General features: G+C 37.5%; 1 protein-coding gene across 1 annotated transcript in view; it reads left to right on the top strand.

Moving 5' to 3' along the window:
- HACD1 (3-hydroxyacyl-CoA dehydratase 1) overlaps nt 1–26,558 on the top strand; it is a 136,291-nt gene that overhangs the window by 93,542 nt on the left and 16,191 nt on the right. The window contains exon 5 of the mRNA XM_053713978.1: nt 11,503–11,624. Coding sequence (XP_053569953.1) covers nt 11,503–11,624 — 122 coding nt within the window. The remainder of the gene's footprint in view (nt 1–11,502; nt 11,625–26,558) is intronic.

Here is a 26,558-nt window from a genome sequence, read left to right on the forward strand (position 1 = left end):
GCTAAAATCATATTCCTCTTAGCAGAAATCTTCATCACTTTCTGCAGAGTAAATAGTACAAGCCGGCACTATTTAAAAATAACAAACTCTTGATAGAAGAAATAAAAAACTACAACTAACACCACATACTCTTTACCACCCCCGTGGAGATGCTACTAGTTAGAGCGGCAAAGAGAATGACTGGGGGGGGCGGAGCCTGAGGGGAGCTATATGGACAGCTCTGCTGTGTGCTCTCTTTGCCACTTCCTGTAGGGATTGAGAATATCCCACAAGTAAGGATGAAGCCGTGGACCGGATACACCAATGTAGGAGAAAAGCAGCGTTAGGACCTCTTAATGCTGCTTTTTTACCTTAACGCACAACTCGTAATCTAGCCATTTGTTTTAAAGTGATATGGTATAAGTCAATCATTTGATACGGATGGGCTCACGTGTGTGTGTGTATATATATATATATATATATATATATATATATGTGTGTGTGTGTGTGTGTGTGTCTGTGTGTGTGTGTTATATTTGTATGTGTGTATGTATATATGTATGTATTTCTACACATACATATGTGCACAATATACATATATATACATACACACATACAAATATATATACATCTTTGAGCCCTTCCCAGTCAAACACCTTCACAAATACAATATCCCTTTAAAATCCTTTTTATACAATTATTTAAATAATAAACATATTTTATTTTTAATATGTCTAAATATGATAATACTTTATTTTAATATATTTGTTCATGTGTTCTGTTATACTTTTCTTCTAGTCCTAACACTTTACTTCAGATCTCAAGTTGCGGTAACTTTTTTAGCGCTGTTATGTGTTGTGCTCGAGTGCACACATAACTTAAAACTTGTAATATGATCAATGTTTAGCGAGGCCCCACTATTCATTTAAAGTATATTGCTGTTAGCTGTGCTTAACATACCAGATTGAGGGCTAGTCTTAGCATGGCCCTGCAATATTGAAAGTGCTGCACTTGTAATCTAAGCCATAAATCATTAAAATCTCCTGCTCAAGTGAAGTGCTTTCAGCTTCCTTTTTCTGTAGGTTTTCATACTTCCGTTTGATTTGACATGCACATAAACCTTAAGGGCCAGATTGCGAGTGGAGCGCTAACAGTTCCAGTTGTTTGCGCTGGTCAGGTTTACCATTTGTATTACAAGTTGAAAGTAAACATGATTGCGCTCAAGTTAGATTTACGCTAGAGTGTTTATGGTGTCCTCAGAACTCTGGTTCACTGTTTTGCTAAACAAAAAAGTTGCACAAAACACATAAAAAATACATTACAAAGTACAGTTACACTCATAATAACACCATCTAATAAAAATTGTTAAAATAAAATACTGCACACAATAGTTAAAAGGGCTCAATGATCTTAGCTCTTAGAAAAAAGCAGGCAAATGACTTTAACATAGACATCGATCCATATACATGTCTAAAGATAGATATATATATATACTGTACATACACACTCACCGGGTACACCGTGCTAGTACCGGGTTGGACCCCCTTTGGCATTCAGAACTGCCTTGATTCTTCGTGGCATAGTATCAACAAGGTATTGGATTAATTCCTCAGAGATTTTGGTCTATATTGACATGATAGCATCACGCAATTGCTGCAGATTTGTCGGCTGCACATCCATGATGCGAATCTCCCATTCCACCACATCCCAAAGGTGCTCTATTGGATTGAGATCTGGTGACTGTGGATGCCATTGGAATAAAGTGAACTCATTGTCATGTTCAAGAAACTAGTTTGAGATGATTTGAGTTTTGTGACATGGAAGTAGCCATCAGAAGATGGGTACACTGTAGTCATAAAGAGATGTACATGGTCAGCAACAATACTCAGGTAGGCCGATGCATTTAAACGATACTCAATTGGTACTAAGGGGCCCAAAGTGTACCAAGAAAATATCCCCCACACCATTACACCTCCACCAGCCTGAAGCATTGGTACAAGGCAGGATGGATCCATGCTTTCATGTTGATTGAGGTGTTGTGCGTTCAGAGATTGTTTTCTGCATACCTTGGTTGTAACAAGTGGTTATATGAGTTACTGTTGCCTTTCTATCATCTCAAACCAGTCTGCCCATTCTCCTCTGACCTCTGACATCAACAAGGCATTTTTGTCTACACAACTGCCGCTCACTGGATATTTTCTCTTTTTTGGACCATTCTCTGTAAACCCTAGAAATGGTTGCGCGTGAAAATCCCAGCAGATCAGCAGTTTTTTAAATACTCAGACCAGACTGTCTGGCACCAACAACCATGCGATGTTCAAAGTCACTTAAATCTCCTTTCTTCCCCATTCTGATGCTCGGTTTGAATTTCAGCAAGTCGTCTTCACTACGTCTAGATGCCTAAATGCATTGAGTTACTGCCATGTGATTAGCTGATTAGCAATTAGTGTTAACAAGCAATTGAACAGGTGAACCTAATAAAGTGGTCAGTGAGTGTATATACTGTATAAATATAATGTATGTATTTATATGTGTATATATGTACATATAGACATTGTGCTTTGGAACCCTTTGCAGTTAAGTAAAATAAAACATGTTAAAGCATATTTATGCAATATTCATATTTAATAAAGTGTTATACTGTGTATTTACTGTATACATTTCCCATTCAAATGTTCTGCACATAACCTTTCTAAATAGATATTTCTATATACCGTATATATTTATCTGTATATATCTATAACTATATATAGGCATCTATATCTATCTATCTATCTCTCTATATATATAGATAGATAGATGATAGATAGATAGATAGATAGATAGAGAGATAGATAGATAGATAGATAGATAGGTATAGATATATATAGTACCAAAGTTCCATCAGCTATACTGTATGTAGAAATATGTATTCATGAATAAAAAGAACATATTATTCTATGTGAAGAACATTGGAATGTTAAATATTCATATTTCATCTCGGGTTACCGCATATTGAATCGTGTTTGCTTGAGTTGTTTTTTTTTCCACTTTTTTGCTCCATTGACTTCAATGGAGGAATTTTTATTGCGAGGATATTTTAAATTTGTCTTTTTGTGCTCGTTGGGTTAGCATGAGAGCTAAAACAGTATACTTTCAACTCGTAATCTAGCCCTAAATTTGGTGTTAAGATTAAACCAAGGCCATTTTCATTTCACATTCTGCAACTTTTAGAATATTTTATTTTAATACATTTAATTATCATCTATATCAGACAGAAGTTACAATTGTTTTCAACAGCTATTGTAATGGATGTTAGCATGTCAAAAGCAATTATTAGCTTAAAGGGCAACAATAGTCAAAAAAGTACACGCTCTAAGTCATTAGAGCAGCAGTTTTAGGACTATTGACCATGCACTACTACTTATTTTTTTTACTGATAGGAGTCTAATACTCAACTGAGAATGCCACTTTTTTTTGTACTTCTGCTAGAGTGACACTAGATGGCGATGTTTTCAAATATACTGCTTTTATGACATATACAACAGAAAGAAATGAAATACACATTTCACAGTAATCTATAGATGAAAGTAACCTTTAAATTAAGATATACCTCATGAAATTGTATGCTATTTGGTCGAGACACTTTTTGAGGCTGAAAATATCTAAAGCCTGGTGAAATATCTAAAGCCTGGAGAGGTGTCTGGCAAGATTGAAAGATGCTTCCTTTATCATTATTATTATTATTATACTTTATTTATAAAGCGCCAACATATTCCGCAGCGCTGTCCATGGGTACAATTCATTTAAATATAACAATGATATAAAACTTGTAAGAGACAAGACAAAACACATACAGGAGGAATTAAGGGCCCTATTCCCGTGGGAACTTACAATCTAGAAAGTATCTTGCTCCCACTTGTGTGTTAACTTTGCTAGACAGAGGTTTTTTGTGTGCGTCTGGTAGAGTGCTTATTACAAGTTGAAAGTAAAAAGTTTTCGCATGAGCAGTAACCCGACATGTGCAAAAATATTCCTTAAAGTGAAGAATATTGGAATGTGAAATAGGTAAATATGAATACTGCATACATAAAAATAAAAATACATTTAAAAGTACAATTGCAATCATAATAACGGTATCTGATAAAAAATTTTTTTTTTAAATTGCATTAAAAAGGGCTTAAATATATGAGGTCTCAGGTGTTAGAAAAAAAAGGACTGCAAATACATAGAGATACATACATGCACATGTCTAAATGTTTATGTATATAAACGTGTATATATGTGTGTGCATATGTATTTAAAAGGACAGGAAACCCCAAAATTTTCTTTCATTATTTGGATAGAACATACAATTTTAAACAACTTTCCAATTTACTTCCATTATCAAATAAGCTTCATTCTCTTGTTATCCTTTGCTGAACGAACAGCATTGCACTACTGTCTGCTAGCTGAACAAATCTAGTTAGCCAATCACAAGAGACAAATACGTGCTGGCACCAATCAGCTACTAGCCCCCACGAGTGTAGTTTATGTGCATATTCTTTTTCAACAAGGGATACCATGAAAACAAAACACATTTGAAAATAGAAGTGCATTTAAAAGTATCTTAAAATCACATGCTCTATCTGAATCACGCAAGTTTAGTGTTGACTTAACTATCCCTTTAAATATTTATGTTTTTTACTGTATATTTACTGTTCATATTTAACATTACAATGTTATCTTCAGGTAAAAATGTGAGCAGATAAGGGGAGCTTTTAGTATGAATTTATAAAGGGTTAAGTTGTAAAGCAACACTGTGTGTGTTAGTAATATAAATAAAGTTTTAAATTTATGTGTTACCTCTAGCATATTTAAAGACATAAATAAACTATAAAATAAAAGAGTACAATGTATAAATAAAGGCGATTTTAATACATAAGTGATACAAAGTAGCAATATTAAAATAAGTTTGAGCTAAAAAAAAATTGTTTAAAAAGTTTCTATTTTTATAAAAGTTATCTCACTGCAGTGGATATAGTAATAGTGTTGTCAAAAATTAAGTAGATTTTGATATCAGGATCCCGTAATAAAACCACAAAGAGCCAAAAAGCTGGTAAAAATATTTTTCGTCATAGATATTTAGAAATTAGAAAGTATCTGTAATGGCGTTGATACGCAGTAATTGATTATAGTTCACCGGGCAGTCCTTAATTTAAGGGGCTTGTGGATGGTAGCCAAACGTGCTAGAAAAGACACTTTATATCAAAAACAAGCTGTAGTTACAGTACCTGTAGTAGTGTGTCTCACACTGTTGCTTCAAGCTACTTTTAACTCACATTTGAGGTCAAATTTTGTGCGGTAAATCCTTCCGGGTCACGTGTGTTGTGACTTATCGACAGTGTAATCGGATGGGGGATCTGATAGGTCGAATCCGCTCAACTTTTATAATTGATGGTAAGGTTCAGGATGTGTTCTGAGTGCTATTAGTAATAGCTAGTAAGCATCTGATAGGTGGAATCCGCTCAGCCTCTATGACTGATGATGAAATTCAAGATGCGTTCTGAGTGCTAATAGTAGTAGCTAGTAAGCCAGGTTAAAAACGCTATAATTCTCAAGCCTTTGTGAGGTGGCGAGGTCCAGGCGATCTGGATTGATGTAGAAAAGCGCTGCAACTTTGTACCTTCGTAAGGTGTCAGGATCCAGACGATCTGGATGAGTATAGGTCCGCAATTGGTGATGTTGTTTCCGACTTTGCGAAGGTTTAACTTTCAGGCAGGATTGCTGTGCAATCTGTTTGGTTCAAAACAACAGTATGCAGTCTCCAAGAGCCGATAATATATAGCTCAGATGGCTCAGAGTTCAAAAACCAAAAGATGTTCTGATAGCTCATAGATAGCTATATGGTCTTTGATTAGTTTATCCAAAGAGCTGGTCAGTGATAGTGGGCAAATCTACGCGTTTCATCCGTAGCCTTTATCGGCTCTTGGAGACTGCATACTGTTGTGTTGAACCAAACAGATTGCACAGCAATCCTACCTGAAAGTTAAACCTTCGCCACCTCACAAAGGCTTGAGAATTATAGCGCTTTTCACCTGGCTCACTAGCTACTTCTATTAGCACTCAGAACGCATCTTGAATTTCATCATCAGTCATAGAGGCTGAGCGGATTTAACCTATCAGATGCTTACCAGCTATTACTAATAGCACTCAGAACACATCCTGAACCTTACCATCAATTATAGAGGTTGAGCCGATTCGACCTATCAGATCCCACATCCGACTCCACTGTCGGTAAGTCACAACACACGTGACCCGGAATGATTTACTGCACAAAATTTGACCTCAAATGTGAGTTAAAAGTAGCTTGAAGCAACAGCGTGAGACACACTACTACAGGTACTGTAACTACAGCTTGTTTTTGATATAAAGTGTCTTTTCTAGCACGTTTGGCTACCATCCACAAGCTCCTTATATTAAGGACTGCCCGGTGAACTATAATCAATTACGGCGTATCAACGCCATTACAGGTACTTTCTAATTTCTAAATATCTATGACGAAAAATATTTTTACCAGCTTTTTGGCCCTATGAGGTTTTATTACGGGATCCTGATATCAAAATCTACTTAATTTTTGATCACACTATTACTATATCCACTGCAGTGAGATAACTTTTATAAAAAAAAGAAACTTTTTAAACGATTTTTTTGAGCTCAAACTTATTTTAATATTGCTACTTTGTATCACTTATGTATTAAAATCGCCTTTATTTATACATTGTACTCTTTTATTTTATAGTTTATTTATGTCTTTAAATATGCTAGAGGTATTCTAACTTTATAGGTTAAGATCTAATCTCAATATTACAAATCCGTTTTTTACACATACCTCTTAGATCTAGTAATTTATGTTTTCCAACTTGCCGAAGGCAGTCTAGCTTTATAGATTTTTTTCCAACATTATTTTTTATCAATGATAACCCTTTTCCCCATTATTTATTATTTTGTTTTTTTATTGTATATAAAGGTATAAGACAACTTTTTGTGCTAACTCACACACACGTGCTAACTCATACACACGTTTAAATTGAGATTTTTTCTTGTGTGCATATATAACTACAGGTATTAGGTATTAGTATAACCTAATGTGATTCTTGGAAAATATTCCAGTTTTTTATGCTATAGCGAATAAACACATCATTTTAAATGTTTATTTATATTACTAACACACACAGTGTTGTTTTACAACTTAACCCTTTATAAATTAATACTAAATTCATACTAAAAGCTCCCCTTATCTGCTCACATTTTTATCTTTATTAGAGAGAGTTGTTTAGAGGAACAATTGTTTTACTTAGGGTCTGAGCTTATCTTTGCTACTGTTGCGACATTATTCTGTTTTTTTATAATGTTATCTTCAGGATAATGTCCTTTTTATTGTAAATACAGATTTCTATATATATCTGTATAAACCTTATAGATATATAGCTATAGATGAGTATTTTACATGAACAGTATCAGATATATATAGAAATACATATTTAATAATAAAAAGTCCATTATTTTCTATATAAAGAACACAGGAATATAAAATATGCGTTTTGCACATCGTGTTTCGTTATTTAGATTTTAACAAGGTCAGATTATCGCACATGAAAATTTAGTAATCTTAATGCGCATTATTAAAATGTTACATATAAAATATTTTTAAAAATTACTTAAAATTATTAAACATACTGTAAAATGTTCTAAATAATCCATAGAATATATCTATGTATATATTTTACAGTATGTTTAATAATGTTCTTCACATAGAAAATAATGTACTTTTTATTATTAAATATATATTTCTATAAATATCTGATACTGCTAATGTAAATAACATATCTATAGGAATAGATATATAGGTATAGGAATATACAGAAATATATAGAAATATTTATTAAATAATAAATATTTATTTAAGAATAATAGAACATATTCTTCTATGTGAAAAATATTGTAATGTGAAATTATAATATTTCATGTCTGGTTTAATGCTCTTGAATATATGTGGTCGGGTTAGTGCGTTTTTTTTCTTTTCTTTACGGTTTGTGCTCTATTAAAGTCTATGGGAGAAGAAGTTAATATGGTCGGTATATGTTTATGAGCACAACCCGATGCGTGCAAAATGCCTCTATCTAGCGAAGTTAAGGGAAAATATGTTCTGTATAAACCTCCTATATTACCCAGCTTTAGCTCTCAGGCTCTTATCATGTATTTTGTTAAATAATTACAGTGGTTTTGTCTTAGACCTCTGTTTGCATGTCTAGTTAGGATTCTACGCCTTCCTGTTTTACTCAGTTGCAGTTTGTTGTACAGGAACACCTTGTTTTATTGCACTTCGCTTTATTGTGCATCGCAGATATTGCTCTTTTTACAAATTAACGGTTTGTGGCAACACTGTGTTGAGCAACTCAATCGGTGCCATCTTTCCAACATATATAAACATATAAACACATAAATAAACATATATATACATATATACACATAAATACACATATATAAACATGTAAACACATAAATACACACATATATATACATATATACACCCTATACACACCAGCAGCAAAAAGATTATGGCTCACTGAACATTCAGATGATGGTTAGCATGGTCTGGAGCCGAACCCTCAATATCTCCAAGATAAGCCTGTATACAATTACAACAGGAAGTATGTTAATCTGTCAGTCTCTGATGACAGTCACATGACACAGAGGGCAGGGAAATGGAATACTTTTCAAATTTGTCATGTGAAAAAATATCTACTGCTCATTTTAAAATCAGAGTGTTATTGCAATGTCTTCTTATAATGCAATTCTACTGTATTTAATGGCCCTTTGAATAGTTTATGTGATCTTTAATTTTGTATTTACTGTCCCTTTCAAGATTAATTTCAAAGGACCAATTTACTTTTTAATGAGTGGATTATATTGTGATTTGCAGATTCTCGGCAAATCGGCTGCTAGTAGGGGTTGTCAATTTGATCGGGTTGATTTCTGTCCGCGGCCTCAGAGCAGACGGACAAGTTATGAAGCAGCAGTCTTTAGACCTTAAAGGGACATTATACACTCATTTTTTCTTTGCATAAATGTTTTGTAGATAATCTATTTATATAGCCCATAAAGTTTTTTTTTTTAATTAATGTATAGTTTTGCTTATTTTTAAATAACATTGCTTTGATTTTCAGACTCCTAACCAAGCCCCAACGTTTTATGTGAATACGCTCGACTACCTACTCCAGCTTGCTCCTGTTTGTGTAAAGGGTCTTTTCATATGCAAAAGAAGGGGGAGGGGGGGTGTCTTATTTGCCACTTGCAGTGGGCTTTCCAGCTACCTTTTCAACAGAGGTAAACTGACAGCTTCTAAGTAAGTTTTTAAACAGTTTTATACTGAATTTTTATATCAGTATCTGTGCATATTATTCTTTATAGTAGTGTCTATTACATGCAGTTATATGAAAATGAGTGTATACTGTCCCTTTAAGGCTCGCGTGGAAACAGAAGCATCAAGCTCCATACAGAGCTTGATAAATCGGCCCCTTTATCTCTATCCCAACTTGTTTAAGGTCCCTTTAAGCCAAATGAACATAGGTACTTTGCCCGGCGTACTGTGTTGACATAGTACCTACGTCCAAGCATATGCCTTCATATGGTAATGAAGAACTAATCGTTCTTCCTTTATCATATGAAGACAGTGACACCATGGTGATGCCGTGGGTGGTGTGGGAGGGAAGGAGGGAGGCGGGATGTGCATAGCAGGACCGGAGGAAGGGGATGTTCCCTACACTACAGAAAAAATATTTGGTGACGAGGGGGAGGGATGGGATGCCTACTCTACAAAATTGTTATAACAGGGGGGCCTTATTGATGATCACTTGGAGAATGGGGAGGGGGGACTACTACACTACAGAAAACTTTTTTATTTAAATTAAAAGTACATTGCAGCCAAAATTGGAATCCACATGAATGCATTTCAGTTTTGAATAAAAGCATTTTTGTAATATATAGCAAAAATTATTCTAATAAAGGCTATAGCTGTTTCAAAAGTGTATTTAAGTTTGCACCGTGCACCAGCATTTTAAACACAGCACTTGCTCAGAGAACCTAAGGTGCTTGTACTGTCTGATAGTGACTCAATTTATTAATTGCTAACATGATAGAAGCCCCACTGGCACTCTGAGCAGCTACATTATTTAAAATGCTGATGCACTGAGAATATCTAGCTATGCTACACATGCACGTACAGAGAAAAATGTTAACACTAAAACAGTGATAACTTTTACTAGAAGCATTTTTGCCATTATTGCAATTATGTTACTATACAAAGATGTAATAAATCTATGTGCATTTAAATTTTGACTGTAATGTCCCTTTAATAAATAAATTTAAAAACATAATAAAATTCCTATAAACTGGATACTGACAGACAACTAACAGTGCCTAATATAGCTGCAACTAGTGAGAGGGGGGAGGGTTAGAGAGCGGTTTGGGAGGGATCAGAGAGGTGAGAGGGCTGAGAAAGGATCCCTACAGGGGGGAAAAATGCCCTAAAACTGCATACTGGCAGACTGTCAGTAACAAAGATGGTGGTGACCAGTGGGATGGAGGTAGGGGTAAGAGAGCTGTTTGGGAAAAATAAGGTAGGGATCATGGGGTGGTAGATGTCATGTGGATGGCAATCCTTATGCCACCTGATTAACCTCTTCACTTCCGGGAGTTTTGGTGCGCAGCTTCAATTAGTAGCCTTCTAGTTACCAAAAAGCAATGGCAAAGCCATGCATGTCTGCTATTTCTGAACAAAGGGGCTCCCAGAGAAGCTTTTACAACCATTTGTGCTATGACTGCACAAGCGGTATGTAAGTAATTTCAGTGAGAAACCCAAAGTTTGTGAAAAAGATAACATTTTATTAATATGATCACATTTAGCTGCAAAACGGTGGTATGAAATATACAAAAATGGGCCTAGATCAATACCTTGGTTTATCAACTAAAAAAAATATAACTTTTTGATAAGTGAATAAAAAAAAAACAAGGCTCTGTTTCTGTTTAAATGGAGTGATAGCAAAAATGCTAAAAATTCTCAGGTATTTGGGGCGTTTTTCTATGAAATAGTAGTGCTTAAAGGGACACTTAAGTCAAAATAAACTTTTAGGATTTAAGGAGTAGGTGTTATTACATTGTCTTTTTAAGCACTTGTTACTTATGCCGTTCTTCTGCATTTAGTGGTCCTTTTAAATCTGCAATAATATTCTTTTAAGTAATTTTAAAGATCCCTTTAAACTGAAGAAACCATTTTAAATATAATCAATTGTGTAAAATCAATTAGTCATTATGCTACAATATCTGTGTCAAAGCATATACAGTATTTCCGGCCTTAATATCGTATGTGTACTTTACATCTGGTCAAGTAATAAATTCTTTCTAAGGTTAGTTTTATTCATTTCTATTATTGCTTGTTAGGAAATAAACAAAATAAAATGTATTTCTAACTCACTGTATATAAATGTATTTGTATTTCTGCAGATCCAAAATGAAGAAAGTGTTATTGTTTTTCTGGTTGTGTGGACTGTGACAGAAATCACTCGATATTCCTTCTACACATTCAATCTTCTCAACCTCTTACCATACTTCATTAAATGGGCCAGGTGGGGATACTTTTTGCAAATAAGTTGGACTGCGGCTTGTGCATGACTTGTTTAAGGAGTTTCTGCAGAGGTAGAGAACAGATTGTACAACTTTGCTTTGTTGACTATATTGAAATAATTAATTCTAACATTGATAGGTTCATCACTTCTTTTTCAGATTAAGAATACCAAGGCACAGGAATTGCAATGCAGTACTTGGGGCCTGCTGGTCATTGGTAGCTATGCACATAAATGCCTCATGCCATTCATATGGGTTCAGTTAGGTCTCGGTAGTGCATCAATGCTCTGGAGTTTAATTTAACTGTTTGTTTAACCCCTTTGAGTAGTTAGACACATAGGGGCTGATTTACTAAGCAGCGTGTGTGGCTCATTCTGGGCAAGCGTTTAGGCTCGCCGAAATCAGGAGTTAAGAAGCAGAGGTCATAAGACCGCTGCTCCATAACTCGGCCGGATACGATGGGGATGATTGACATCCCATGCTAGCGGCCGAATGGACGCGAATGTGCAGGGGGCGGCATTGCACAAGCATTTATCGATGTCAGGTGGGCATGATTCACTACAGCGAATCATGTCCACCCCCCATATAGTAAATTGGCTTCATAGGGTCGATCAGAATCCTTTAGAAATGCTTATTAAATGATTTATCTACAAAAATCCCTGTAGGCTTTTGGTTGGTGGATTTCATAGAAACAATCCAAATGAAGCACAGAGACTCATTCCAAGCGCAAGCTGATACAGGGCTACTGCCGAGCCCTGTGCTATATCCAGACAAAGGTAAAGTCCAGCAACAATGTCCAATACATTAAAAGACCTTTATTATATAATTTCTGGGTCAAATAGAGACACAATGTTTCGGGTAAAGACCCTTAATCATGTATGTTTGTATCCAAAAATGGGACAGATCCTAAGCGTAAATTGCTGCTTTTCAAATAAAGATACCAAGAGAATTAAGAAAAAATTGATAACAGGAGTAAATTAGAAAGTTGCTTAAAATTGCATCCTATATCTGAATCATTAAAGAAAAAAATTGGGTTTAATGTCCCTTTAAATAGCTCTTGGGGCCCCTCCTCTCACATGAGGAGTTATATCTTATACCGCCACCTAGTGGTCAGCAGTATGTTTATACAATTTTAACCCAATGCGGGTCACATTAAAATAATGCATATGCAACTTTTTTTTTAAAGAATCTTATATATAACACATAATCCAGTATTAAAATAAAAAAGGGATCAAATACAAATCTTATAGTCAAATACTATTTAAAAAACTTTTATGAACAAAAATTACCAATGTAGAATTTACAAAAACAATGAAAAATCAAGATCTTTGTTCATACCCATGGTTTTCATGTGTTAACTGGCTGAAGTAAGTTGCACCCTTCTTAATATGGCTACAGATAAAATGGATGAAGAAAAAAGGTTACCCATGTTTACTAACTCTGATTCAGATAAGATTGTAACTTCAGTAGAAGGTTTTAGAGACTTTCTTAAGACACCTGTAACTGAGATTACTGATAAACAATATGAGAAAGAGTCAAGAAGAAAAGTATCCTTAGAGCTACATGCTCTGACTTTGACAGAATACTGCAATGAAAAAAGCAACCCACAGGGTCTGCGCACGAATCTACTCCCAACTGTTGGCCAGATTACAAGTGGAGAGCTAAATATTGATTTAAAAAAAGCAATATTAACGCTTCACTTTGTAATACCAACTCTAATGTGCGATGGTATTACAAGTTAACAGCAATGCTAGGAAGCATTGGGCTCATGAGAGCTCGCTTCCATGGGCTCAGAGACAGCATCAGATCCTTGCACATCGAAGTGGGTAAGTAGCAGAGCGATTGCAGCATATTTTTAAATATGTCTATATCATAGTATTTCTATACATATATATTCAGGCCCGGACTGGCCATAGGGCATACAGGGAAAATGTCCGGTGGGCCAGGCTCTTATGTGGGCCTTGCTGCTATATAAAGGCCCAACCCTTTTTTAATATGGGTAACAATAGGAAATGTTACATTCTGCCTAATTGGTAAAGCAGAAAGTACATTTACTGTCTGGCTGTTAAGCAGAGATGCTGCAAAACGAGAGATCTGGTCTATTATGGTTACCTAGCTGACAGAAGTCTAACTGATGTGGCTGCTCTGCCTTTAAATTCCCGGGCCTATTTTTGTTCCCAGTCCAGTCCTGTATTTATTTACAGGGGACACACAGTCCCCATAGAAGCAATGTAAAGGCACTTTTCAGTGCCTTTTTTTTCTAACACCCCACTCCCACTAACTTTAGACCCCAAAAACTGCCTAGTGCAGTTGTTTTTAATTAAAAAAAATAACTAGTATTTTTTAGTATCCTATGACCTGATTGTTCTCACAATTGAGCTCCTACAATTGGAAATTGAAAAATATAGGAAGGAATTGTCAGCACAGAAGGAAGCTTTAAACAGTAGTTTAACAAATGATGCATACGCACCTCTGCTTTGGGAGGTTGAAAACAAGAGGATGAACATCGCAAACTGTTACAAGCAAAGAAGAAACTTGTCAAACAGGGGCGGTCTACGACTGCACAGAGATCAGTTACAGATGAGCAGCGCCGGCAGCAGCACAGACTACTAGGTGCGAACCCCACTAGTGAGTCTGATTCCGCACAGAAGTTTTTAACAGTAGACTCAGATGGAGAACACAGAGAGGCGCCACAAATGTAAAGGCAAAAAGGAGAACAGCATTAGCCGGGGCTGGTCACATACAGGAAGACTCACTGTAGAGCAAGGAAGTAACCGTACACTACATGTAGGAGGGACTGATTAGAAACCGGACTGTGATACTGTTAATAATTAAACTAAACAGGACTTGGTTAATAACATCTCTAAGTTACATATGACAGACAGAGGACACTGCTTAATAGAGGACTTCAATATTGTTCCAAAAAGGGGTTAAATGTGTTTAAACTAGAACAGGATTTATATTGCTTTTTTAGATCAATTAAATTAAAGATGTTTTTTTGCTGAAAATTTAATGTCATCTACACAAGAGAGAAATGCTGATAAAACAACATCATTAAAGGATCTAGGACTGAGACAAAATAATATGTTTTTTCTCCTAATTTAGTTAACCCTAGTGTAACCACATATATAAATCTTGTTAAGGGAGACATTGCAAAACTTAAGGATGAATTTTCATTGGATCCAGGTTTTTTCAATATAACTAAGGGAGAAAGGGAGGCATTAAAATCTTTAAAAAATAACTCTAACACTGTGGTGAAAATGGCATACAAGGGTGGTTCAATTATAGTCAGGGATAAATCTGCCTATATAAATGAGATATATAGACATCTGACAGATAATGAGTTGTAGAGTAAGATTTCTAGTGATCCAGTCCATAAGATCAGTAAGAAAATATGCAGGGTTATGTTGAATGCTGTACATAAAGGTGCAATTACAGAAAAAACAGGCAATTTTTAAACTAAACAATATCCAATTATACCGGTCTTTTATACACTTCCCAAGGTGCATAAGCAGTTAAATAATACACCAGGTCGGCCTATTGTGCCGGGGATGGACTCTGTCTTTACAAATATAGCCACATTTCTAGACAAAGTTTTGCAGCCTCTAGTCATTAATACAAAGTTATATATATAAAAGATACTAATGATTTCATCAGTGTTACAATCTATGACAGATAAGGTTATTATGTGCAGTTTATACACCGCAATAAAGCATGAGAACGATATTGCAATAGTTAAAAGAGCTTTAGACGGTTGTACAAAATATACTGGAATACAGAAAGCATTTTTTTGAAGAATTGCTACGAATTGTATTGTACCATAATTATTTTCTGTTCCAGAATACTTTTTTTCTGCAGAAACAGGGAACAGCCTTGGGATCCAATGTCGCTCCCACATACTCTAACATCTACATGAGCACATTTGAGGAGGTTTGTCTATGAGAATAGACACTTCTTACTGTATGCAGCCACATGGTAGTGCTATATAGATTATGCGTCCAACGTGTGGTGTAAAGACACTGAGGCCTATTTAACAAGAAGTCAACTATAATACGCTCGCCTAACATTGCGGCCGCGAACCTGAATACGATCTCCATATTTATAAAAGAAAATCCGTCAAAAAGCCGTGCACCAAGTACGGGGCGATGAGCAGTGGACTGTTGTTAACTAGCATTCATCGATCTCGCTGCTATTCGACTTTTTAACAACTTTATTTATACCCTATCACTAAATACTGCCACTATACTAAAATGTTTAACCTCTATCCCTCCGCTCCTGGACCCCATCGCCATTAAATAAATGTATTAACCCCTAAACCCCTGGCCTCCCACACACAGTCCTTTACCCCCTCACATGCTCCTACACACAGTTCTTTACCCCTCACATGCTCCTACACACAGTCCTTTACCTCCTCACATGCTCCTACACACAGTCCATTACCTCCTCACATGCTCCTACACACAGTCTATTACCCCCTCACATGCTCCTACACACAGTCCTTTACCCCCTCACATGCTCCTACACACAGTCCTTTACCCCCTCACATGCTCCTACACACAGTCCTTTACCCCCTCACATGCTCCTACACGCAGTCCTTTACCCCCTCACATGCTCCTACACACAGTCCTTTACCCCTCACATGCTCCTACACACAGTCCTTTACCCCCCTCACATGCTCCTACACACAGTCCTTTACCCCCTCACATGCTCCTACACACAGTCCATTACCCCCTCACATGCTCCTACACACAGTCCTTTACCCCCTCACATGCTCCTACACACAGTCCTTTACCCCCTCACATGCTCCTACACACAGTCCTTTACCCCCTCACATGCTCCTACACACAGTCCTTTACCCCCTCACATGCTCCTACACACAGTCTTTTACCCCCTCACATGCTCCTACACACAGTTCTTTACCCCCTCACATGCTCCTACACACAGTCCTTTACCCCCTCACATGCCCCTACACACAGTCTTTTACCCCCTCACATGCTCCTACACACAGTCCTTTACCCCCTCACATGCTCCTACACACAGTCCTTTACCCCCTCACATGCTCCTACACACAGTCCATTACCCCCTCACATGCTCCTACACACAGTCCTTTACCCCCTCACATGCCCCTACACACAGTCTTTTACCCCCTCACATGCTCCTACACACAGTCCTTTACCCCCTCACATGCTAATACACACAGTCCTTTACACCCTCACATGCTCCTACACACAGTCCTTTACCCCCTCACATGCTCCTACACACAGTCCTTTACCCCCTCACATGCTCCTACACACAGTCTTTTACCCCCTCACATGCTCCTACACACAGTCCTTTACCCCCTCACATGCTCCTACACACAGTCCTTTACCCCCACACATGCTCCTACACACAGTCTTATACCCCCTCACATGCCCCTACACACAGTCCTTTACCTCCTCACATGCTCCTACACACAGTCCTTTACCCCCTCACACGCCCCTACACACAGTCCTTTACCCCCTCACATGCTCCTACACAAAAAAATTACTACATTACAAAAAAATAAACGCTAAGTTACAAAAAATAAAAAACACTGCTACAAAAAATAAAAAACACTAAGTTACAAAAACAAACAAACCACAGTATCAAAAATAAAAAACAATTACACCTAATCTAATAGCCCTATCAAAATAAAAAAAGCCCCTCAAAATTAAAAAAACCATAGACTACAATAAACTACCAATGGCCCTTAAAAGGGCCTTTTGTGGGGCATTGCCCCAAATAAATCAGCTCTTTTACCTGAAAAAGAAAATACAAACAGCCCCCAACAGTAAAACCCACCACCCACACAACCAACCCCCCCAAAAATAAAAAAAACTATCTAAAAAACCTAACATGCTAAATCAACGATTTCAAATGCCAATATAAGGGTAATGGAGCTACTTGTAAACAATTTAATACACTCCAGCAGGTTAAGTGGATCATTGGGAACAAATTAAAGGTGAGAACATTTTTGAGTAAACTGTCCCTTTAATGTAAAGTTAGCAGGTTGTTAGGTTTAGGGGTTAATATCTTAATTTAGTTTATGGCGATGTGGGAGGCCAGGGGTTTAGGGGTTAGTCATTTTATAACAGTTGCGGCGGGGTCCAGGAGCGGAGGGATAGGGGTTAATAAATTTTATTTAGGTTGCGGCGATGTCGGGGCAGCAGATTAGGGGTGTTTAGACTCAGGGCTTATATTAGGGTTTTAGGTGTAAACGTTACTTGTTTTCTACCATAGAAATCAATGGGATATCTGGCAGCATCGAACATAAGCTTTCGCTACTTTCAGACTGATTCCTATGGCATCCGCGGCCTCCAGGGTGGCGGATTGAAAACCAGGTACGCTGGGCCAGAATAGTGGCGAAAGTATCTGTTAGAAATTTGTTAACTTGCAAAAGGTGTCAGATAGTGCCGAATTTGTATTCGGAACATCTGTAATGACGTAAGCATCGATCTGTGTCAGATTGAGACCGGCGGATCGTATGTTATGTCACAAATTTCAACTTTTGCCGGTCTGTAGGCTTTGATAACTAGGTCGAATCAAGCTCGCCACAATGACGCTGCGGAATTCCAGCGTATTTGCGGTTGACGGCTTGATAAATAGGCCTTATTGTATCTTTGGGGACTTTTATTTAGGACTAAAACCATAGCACCAATTTTATAAAATTCACATTGACCTACAATGAGGAGCATATGTATTTATTGGATACTACTGTGTATGTAAAAGGAGACGTTAAAAACTGATTTGTTTACTAAGCCCATAGACAAATACAGTATTCTACATTTTAGCAGACTTCATCCAAAATATACTGTTAGGTCTCTTTCACGCAGTCAATTTTATAGAGTGAGTAGAATAGTTTCTGGACAGGATAGATTACAGGAAAGACTCAGTTATATGGCAAAAAATGTTTTCTAAGAGGATATCCTCATAGCTTTTTGCAGTGTGATCTTCAAGTGAAGGGAATTTTTCACGAATGAGTGCCCGTTTTTTTAAAATACTATTTAAAACAGGGGCACTTTCATGCATGAAAGTTTACATTTCACCAGTTTTGTTAAAATACTTACCTTTTCTTCTTGCAAACCGGAGCAGCGATTTCCCCGCACACCGCTCATCTCTTCATACGTCAGCAATGCTCTGGAGGGGAAGCCATGATTGGAGGAAGCCGGATTCGACATTGTTGATGTAAGAAGAGACAAGCGGCGGGCGGGGAATCGCTGCTCCGGCTTGTAAGAAGAAAATGTATTTTTACAAAATCGGTGAAATGTAAACTTTCATGAATGAAAGTGCATCTGTTTTTAATATTATTTTTAAAAACCGGTAACTTGTTTGTGAAAGTTTACAGAAAAGATAAAGGGGCCGTTTTATGATGTCCCGATAGGGGCCATCTCGTCCTATTTCCGCGCAAGCCTTTTTTTTGTAAAATATATACAGTATCTATACCTATAATTGATTAGTTAATTGAATAGAACTTTACTGTAATCTTAAGAGGTGTGAAAGGACTATTGATCATGTCAGTTTAGGGTAACTTTCCAGTTTCTATCCCTATGACATATACATATTTTCAGGAACTTTTATGTTGAACACACATTCTCGGCTATGGACCTTAAACACATACGGCTAGATTTGGAGTTTTGTCGGTAACGAGCCGAAAAACTAACGCCCGCGTTTTACTGGCCGCACCATAAAAATAACTCTGGTATCGAGAGTCCACATAAAGGCTGCGTTAGGCTCCAAAAAAGGAGCGTAGAGCATTTTTAACGCAGCTTCAACTCTCGATACCAGAGTTGCTTACGGACGCGGCCAGCCTCAAAAACGTGCTTGTGCACGATTCCCCCATAGGAAACAATGGGGCTGTTTGAGCTGAAAAAAAACCTAACACCTGCAAAAAAAGCCGCGTTCAGCTCCTAACGCAGCCCCATTGTTTGCTATGCGGTAACCCTTCCTACATCTGCACTTAACACTCTAACATGTACCCCGAGTCTAAACACCCCTAACCTTACACTTATTAACCCCTAATCTGCCGCCCCCGCTATCGCTGACCCCTGCATATTATTATTAACCCCTAATCTGCCGCTCCGTAAACCGCCGCTACTTACATTATCCCTATGTACCCCTAATCTGCTGCCCTAACATCGCCGACCCCTATATTATATTTATTAACCCCTAATCTGCCCCCCACAACGTCGCCTCCACCTGCCTACACTTATTAACCCCTAATCTGCCGAGCGGACCTGAGCGATACTATAATAAAGTTATTAACCCCTAATCCGCCTCACTAACCCTATCATAAATAGTATTAACCCCTAATCTGCCCTCCCTAACATCGCCGACACCTAACTTCAATTATTAACCCCTAATCTGCCGACCGGAGCTCACCGCTATTCTAATAAATGGATTAACCCCTAAAGCTAAGTCTAACCCTAATACTAACACCCCCCCCCTAAGTTAAATATAATTTAAATCTAACGAAATAAATTAACTCTTATTAAATAAATTATTCCTATTTAAAGATAAATACTTACCTGTAAAATAAATCCTAATATAGTTACAATATAAATTATATTTATATTATAGCTATTTTAGGATTTATATTTATTTTACAGGTAACTTTGTATTTATTTTAACCAGGTACAATAGCTATTAAATAGTTAAGAACTATTTAATAGCTACTTATTTAAAATAATTACAAAATTACCTGTAAAATAAATCCTAACCTAAGTTACAAATAAACCTAACACTAGACTATCAATAAATTAATTAAATAAACTACCTACAATTAACCTAACACTACACTATCAATAAATTAATTAAATACAATTGATACAAATAAATACAATTAAATAAACTAGCTAAAGTACAAAAAAAAAAAATAACTAAGTTACAAAAAATAAAAAAATATTTACAAACATAAGAAAAATATTACAACAATTTTAAACTAATTACACCTACTCTAAGCCCCCTAATAAAATAACAAAGACCCCCCAAAATAAAAAAATGCCCTACCCTATTCTAAATTACTACAGTTCAAAGCTCTTTTACCTTACCAGCCCTGAACAGGGCCCTTTGCGGGGCATGCCCCAAAGAATTCAGCTCTTTTGCCTGTAAAAAAAAACATACAATACCCCCCCCAACATTACAACCCACCACCCACATACCCCTAATCTAACCCAAACCCCCCTTAAATAAACCTAACACTAAGCCCCTGAAGATCTTCCTACCTTATCTTCACCCTGCCAGGTTCACCGATCCGTCCTGAAGAGCTCCTCCGATGTCCTGATCCAAGCCCAAGCAGGGGGCTGAAGAGGTCCATGATCCGGCTGAAGTCTTCATCCAAGCGGGAGCTGAAGAGGTCCATGATCCGGATGAAGTCTTCATCCAAGCGGGAGCTGAAGAGGTCCATGATCCGGATGAAGTCTTCTATCAACGGCATCTTCAATCTTCTTTCTTCCGGATCCATCTTGCAGACCTCCGACGCGGAACATCCTCTTCTCCCGACGCCTACTAGCCGAATGACGGTTCCTTTAAGGGACGTCATCCAAGATGGCGTCCCTTGAATTCCGATTGGCTGATAGGATTCTATCAGCCAATCGGAATTAAGGTAGGAATATTCTGATTGGCTGATGGAATCAGCCAATCAGAATCAAGTTCAATCCGATTGGCTGATCCAATCAGCCAATCAGATTGAGCTCGCATTCTATTGGCTGTTCCGATCAGCCAATAGAATGCAAGCTCAATCTGATTGGCTGATTGGATCAGCCAATCGGATTGAACTTGATTCTGATTGGCTGATTCCATCAGCCAATCAGAATATTCCTACCTTAATCAGCCAATCGGAATTCGAGGGACGCCATCTTGGATGACGTCCCTTAAAGGAACCGTCATTCTGCAGTTGGACGTCGCCGGAAGAAGATGGGTCCGCGGTGGAGGTCTTCAGGATGGAGCCCGTCGTCATCGGATGAAGATAGAAGATGCCGCTTGGATCAAGATGGTTGCCGGTCCGGATCGCCTCTTCTTCCTGGATAGGATGAAGACTTTGGAGCCTCTTCTGGACCTCTTCAGGCACCGGATGATGGATCGCCAACCCCCGCTTGGGTTGGATGAAGATTTTGGAGCCAGGACGGATCGGTGATACCTGGTGAGGTGAAGACAAGGTAGGATGATCTTCAGGGGCTTAGTGTTAGGTTTATTTAATGGGGGTTTGGGTTAGATTAGGGGTATGTGGGTGGTGGGTTGTAATGTTGGGGGGGGGTATTGTATGTTTTTTTTACAGGCAAAAGAGCTGAACTTCTTGGGGCATGTCCTGCAAAGGGCCCTGTTCAGGGCTGGTAAGGTAAAAGAGCTTTTAACTTTAGTAATTTAGAATAGGGTAGGGCATTTTTTATTTTGGGGGGCTTTGTTGTTCTATTAGGGGGCTTAGAGTAGGTGTAATTAGTTTAAAATTGTTGTAATATTTTTCTTATGTTTTTTATTTTTTGTAACTTAGTTCTTTTTTATTTTTTGTACTTTAGCAAGTTTATTTAATTGTATTTATTTGTAGGAATTGTATTTAATTAATTTATTGATAGTGTAGTGTTAGGTTAATTGTAGGTAATTGTAGGTAGTTTATTTAATTAATTTATTGATAGTATAGTGTTAGTTTTAATTGTAACTTAGGATAGGATTTCTTTTACAGGTAAATTTGTAATTATTTTAACTATTTTAGCTATTAAATAGTTCTTAACTATTTAATAGCTATTGTACCTGGTTAAAATAAATACAAAGTTACCTGTAAAATAAATATAAATCCTAAAATAGCTATAATATAAATATAATTTATATTGTAGCTATATTAGGATTTATTTTACAGGTAAGTATTTATCTTTAAATAGGAATAATTTATTTAATAAGAGTTAATTTATTTCGTTAGATTTAAATTATATTTAACTTAGGGGGGTGTTAGTATTAGGGTTAGACTTAGCTTTAGGGGTTAATCCATTTATTAGAATAGCGGTGAGCTCCGGTCGGCAGATTAGGGGTTAATAATTGAAGTTAGGTGTCGGCGATGTTAGGGAGGGCAGATTAGGGGTTAATACTATTTATGATAGGGTTAGTGAGGCGGATTAGGGGTTAATAACTTTATTATAGTAGCGCTCAGGTCCGCTCGGCAGATTAGGGGTTAATAAGTGTAGGCAGGTGGAGGCGACGTTGTGGGGGGCAGATTAGGGGTTAATAAATATAATATAGGGGTCGGCGGTGTTAGGGGCAGCAGATTAGGGGTACATAGGGATAATGTAGCTGGCGGCGGCGTGCGGACAGCAGATTAGGGGTTAATAAGTGTAGGTAGCTGGCGGAGACGTTGTGGGGGGCAGATTAGGGGTTAATAAATATAATACAGGGGTCGGCGGTGTTAGGGGCAGCAGATTAGGGGTACATAAGGATAACGTAGGTGGTGGTCGGCAGATTAGGGGTTAAAAAAATTTAATCGAGTGGCGGCGATGTGGGGGGACCTCGGTTTAGGGGTACATAGGTAGTTTATGGGTGTTAGTGTACTTTAGAGTACAGTAGTTAAGAGCTTTATAAACCGGCGTTAGCCCAGAAAGCTCTTAACTACTGACTTTTTTCCTGCGGCTGGAGTTTTGTCGTTAGATGTCTAACGCTCACTTCAGAAACGACTCTAAATACCGGAGTTAGGAAGATCCCATTGAAAAGATAGGATACGCAATTGACGTAAGGGGATCTGCGGTATGGAAAAGTCGCGGCTGAAAAGTGAGCGTTAGACCCTATTTTGAGTGACTCTATATACCGGGGGTAGCCTAAAACCAGCGTTAGGAGCCTCTAACGCTGGTTTTCACGGCTACCGCCAAACTCCAAATCTAGGTCATAGATCACTCGAAAAACAAGGTGACCAATTTGGCCGGAAACCAAAAATACTTATCAGGAGCAGAGAGCCAATAGATTGTGATTGACAGCTAAGTTGTCCTTATCAGAATATTCGTTACTTTCATAGGACTATATTACAAGCACAGAATGTGTTATCTTTTGCACAACCTGCACCAAAAATAATACACAATTTTGGATTACAAGTGAATGGTTAAATATTTTAATCAAAGGATGTTAATTCAGCCTGAAATTTTCTAGCTCACCCTAGTCTTTTAATAGTTAGAGTAGGGAGCGCTATTAATGTACTCATTGTGCTTGTATTACAAGTGGTGCGTTAAGTGTTTTGTTTGAGTGCAATCCAAAATTCCGCTGTAAAATGTATCACTTTTTAAGACCTGAAGTAAAACATTATTATTAATAGTGTATCACAGAACTGCATGAAAAACTCCACTTCTTGCAAATCACAAGCTTAGCACTTGAGCAATATCCAACATGAATTTTACTGTGCTCCCCTATATAAAGGCTAGATTACAAGTACATTTTTTTTTTTAAAACGTTTCGCTGGAGTGCTAACACCGCCAGAAGTAAAGTTTTTGTGTGCGGGTTATTACAAGTTTAAAGTAAAAATTTTGCGTGCGACAGAAACCAGGTGCACGTTAACTAAGGATCTCGGATATTGCAACTGCGTTAATTTCTTCTTGCCATAGACTTTAGTGGAGCGTGCTTTTAATAAAAACCGAACACTTTCTCTTGCGTGCACCATATTAAACCCACAGTTCTATACCTGATTTTGCTATTATTATTTCACATTCCAATGTTCATCACATACAGGACAATGTTATTTTTATTTTAAATAGATATATCTATATCTATCCATATATATATATATATATATATATATATAAAACTATACCTTTATATATATATATATATATATATATATATATATATTATAATGTGTTATATAACAAGAGAACTCATCCTGGAAAATAACCAGGTTGAAAAAAGACAGGGAAACAGCACTCTTTTGAAAATAATCAATATTTTACTAGCACAATTTGTATATATAAGTAGTAGAGGAGATGGCATTCGGGAGTCCTGCCTCCACCCTTGCACCGCAAGGATAGGCAAAATACACTGTGTGTGAAGTACAAAATCAGTTTGCAACAGTAATATTCATCAAAAGAAAACAAATACTATGGGACCTTACGAGTCCAATAGACAGAACCTGACCGGTCAGGGGATGTGCGGAGCAAGTTGCCAAATATAAAAATACAGCACAATACAAAGCTGACTTTAAGTAAAGCCTGTCACACTTCCTACACCCGGCTGCACACAGCACCTCTGTGAAGAGGTAGTTGCTGGGCAGGTCAAAACGTAATTGGGGATCTAAGAAAGTGATGACAGCTTTATTACAAGCGGGATATGCTAGTCAAACATACCTTGCAATCTGTACATAGAAGAAATTATATCCAGAGGGGAAGCGTATACCAGAGATCAACTACACCCTGCTGCATCCGACACCTCACTCAGGAGGTATAGCAGTCGGGCAGGTAGAGTAATGGGATCTAAGTGATCAAGTGGAGACACGCCCTCAGGATATGTACAAAAGTAAATGAACAAAACATTTCAATCTTCATGTATGGATGACATGTTTTGCAGACAAGGTATTAATAAGCACATTTAAGCAGATAGCATTATAGCATGCTATGCAGGGAAGCAGATGAATGTGTTAGTATTAAGCATGTGTCTGTCCATTTGTTATTCGATAAACTGTAATCCTAGTAAGTTCCTAGAGAAAGCTGCGCCCCCTCTCGACAGAGTGGCGTTTGCCAAGTGCGAAATTCATGCACATAAGCCAGAGCTGATTAATGCAGTTAGCGGCAAGGAATCTAGTAACAATATGGAACCATACGACCTGATAGCTTCAGTGACAAATCGGCCGTGCCGAATAGCTGTGAGTCAATGACCATGGAAGCCAAAAGATGCTGAGTATTGATCCTGACTTTGCTTTAAATGTGCCTGGTAGAAAACCGCAGGACTTGTTTGCAGATTCTTTGCTTTGAGATCCTCATACGCACATCACGTGATCCGGTCGGCTGGACCTATGCCGACGCGCGTTTCACCCGTGCGTCCAAGTTGCTTAACGGGCTTCGTCAGGGCGTGATATCCAGGGTGCACCTGTCACCCTATTTATACGCAGTGTCGTTATGCGCCTCTACTGACGGGTGAAGATATTGCAGATATATACAAAGTATCAACAATTGGAAAAAAGACACAAAGTGTCGATATTCAAACAAAAAGTATTAAAAGGACATATCCTACTTTACATTGCATATTTTGAGAAATGTAAAAAAGAAAAGTATAAATATGTTAATGTTGCAAACATCTATTGATTTATGATTAACAGAATTTAGCCAACTATAATGCAAGACGCAAGAGAAAGTATCCAATTATAAAAAGCAGGCCATATCCAATTTATCATTGAGGCCTGCAGGAAGCTGTGTGCCCAAAACTGAGATCCACCTGCATTCCTTTTGGAGGAGAATTTTATCGTTATCCCCCCCTCTATTGTTGGTTATACCCCTATCTATACCGATAAAGGAGAGAGAGTCAGGATTACTGTCATGCATATGTTCGTAATGTTTAGCAACATTACTTTTCTGGTTCTTATATTTCACATCGTCCCGGTGCTCTGTTATCCGGTCTTTTATGGCCCTTCTCGTTTTTCCCACGTAATAACGCGGACAGCTACATGAAAGAAGGTAGATAACCCCTTCCGTATTGCAGTTCACAAAGTGTTTAAGAGTGTATGTTTTTCCTGTGTGTGTTGCAAATTGTTTGGTTTTAACCATATACTTGCATGCAACACATTTACCACAGGGGTGGTTGCCATAGGATCTATGTTTGGACAGCCAATTCTGTTGTTTAGGAGTCGACAAATATTGGCTCCTCACCAATTTGTCTTTTAGATTCGGTGCCCTTTTGGCTGTGATGTTTGGAAAATCCCCAACATCACGTGAAACAGCTTCATCACTAATCAAAGTGTGCCAATT

This window comes from Bombina bombina, chromosome 5 (genome assembly GCF_027579735.1).
Source record: "Bombina bombina isolate aBomBom1 chromosome 5, aBomBom1.pri, whole genome shotgun sequence".
In the NCBI taxonomy this organism is placed as follows: Eukaryota; Metazoa; Chordata; class Amphibia; order Anura; family Bombinatoridae; genus Bombina; species Bombina bombina.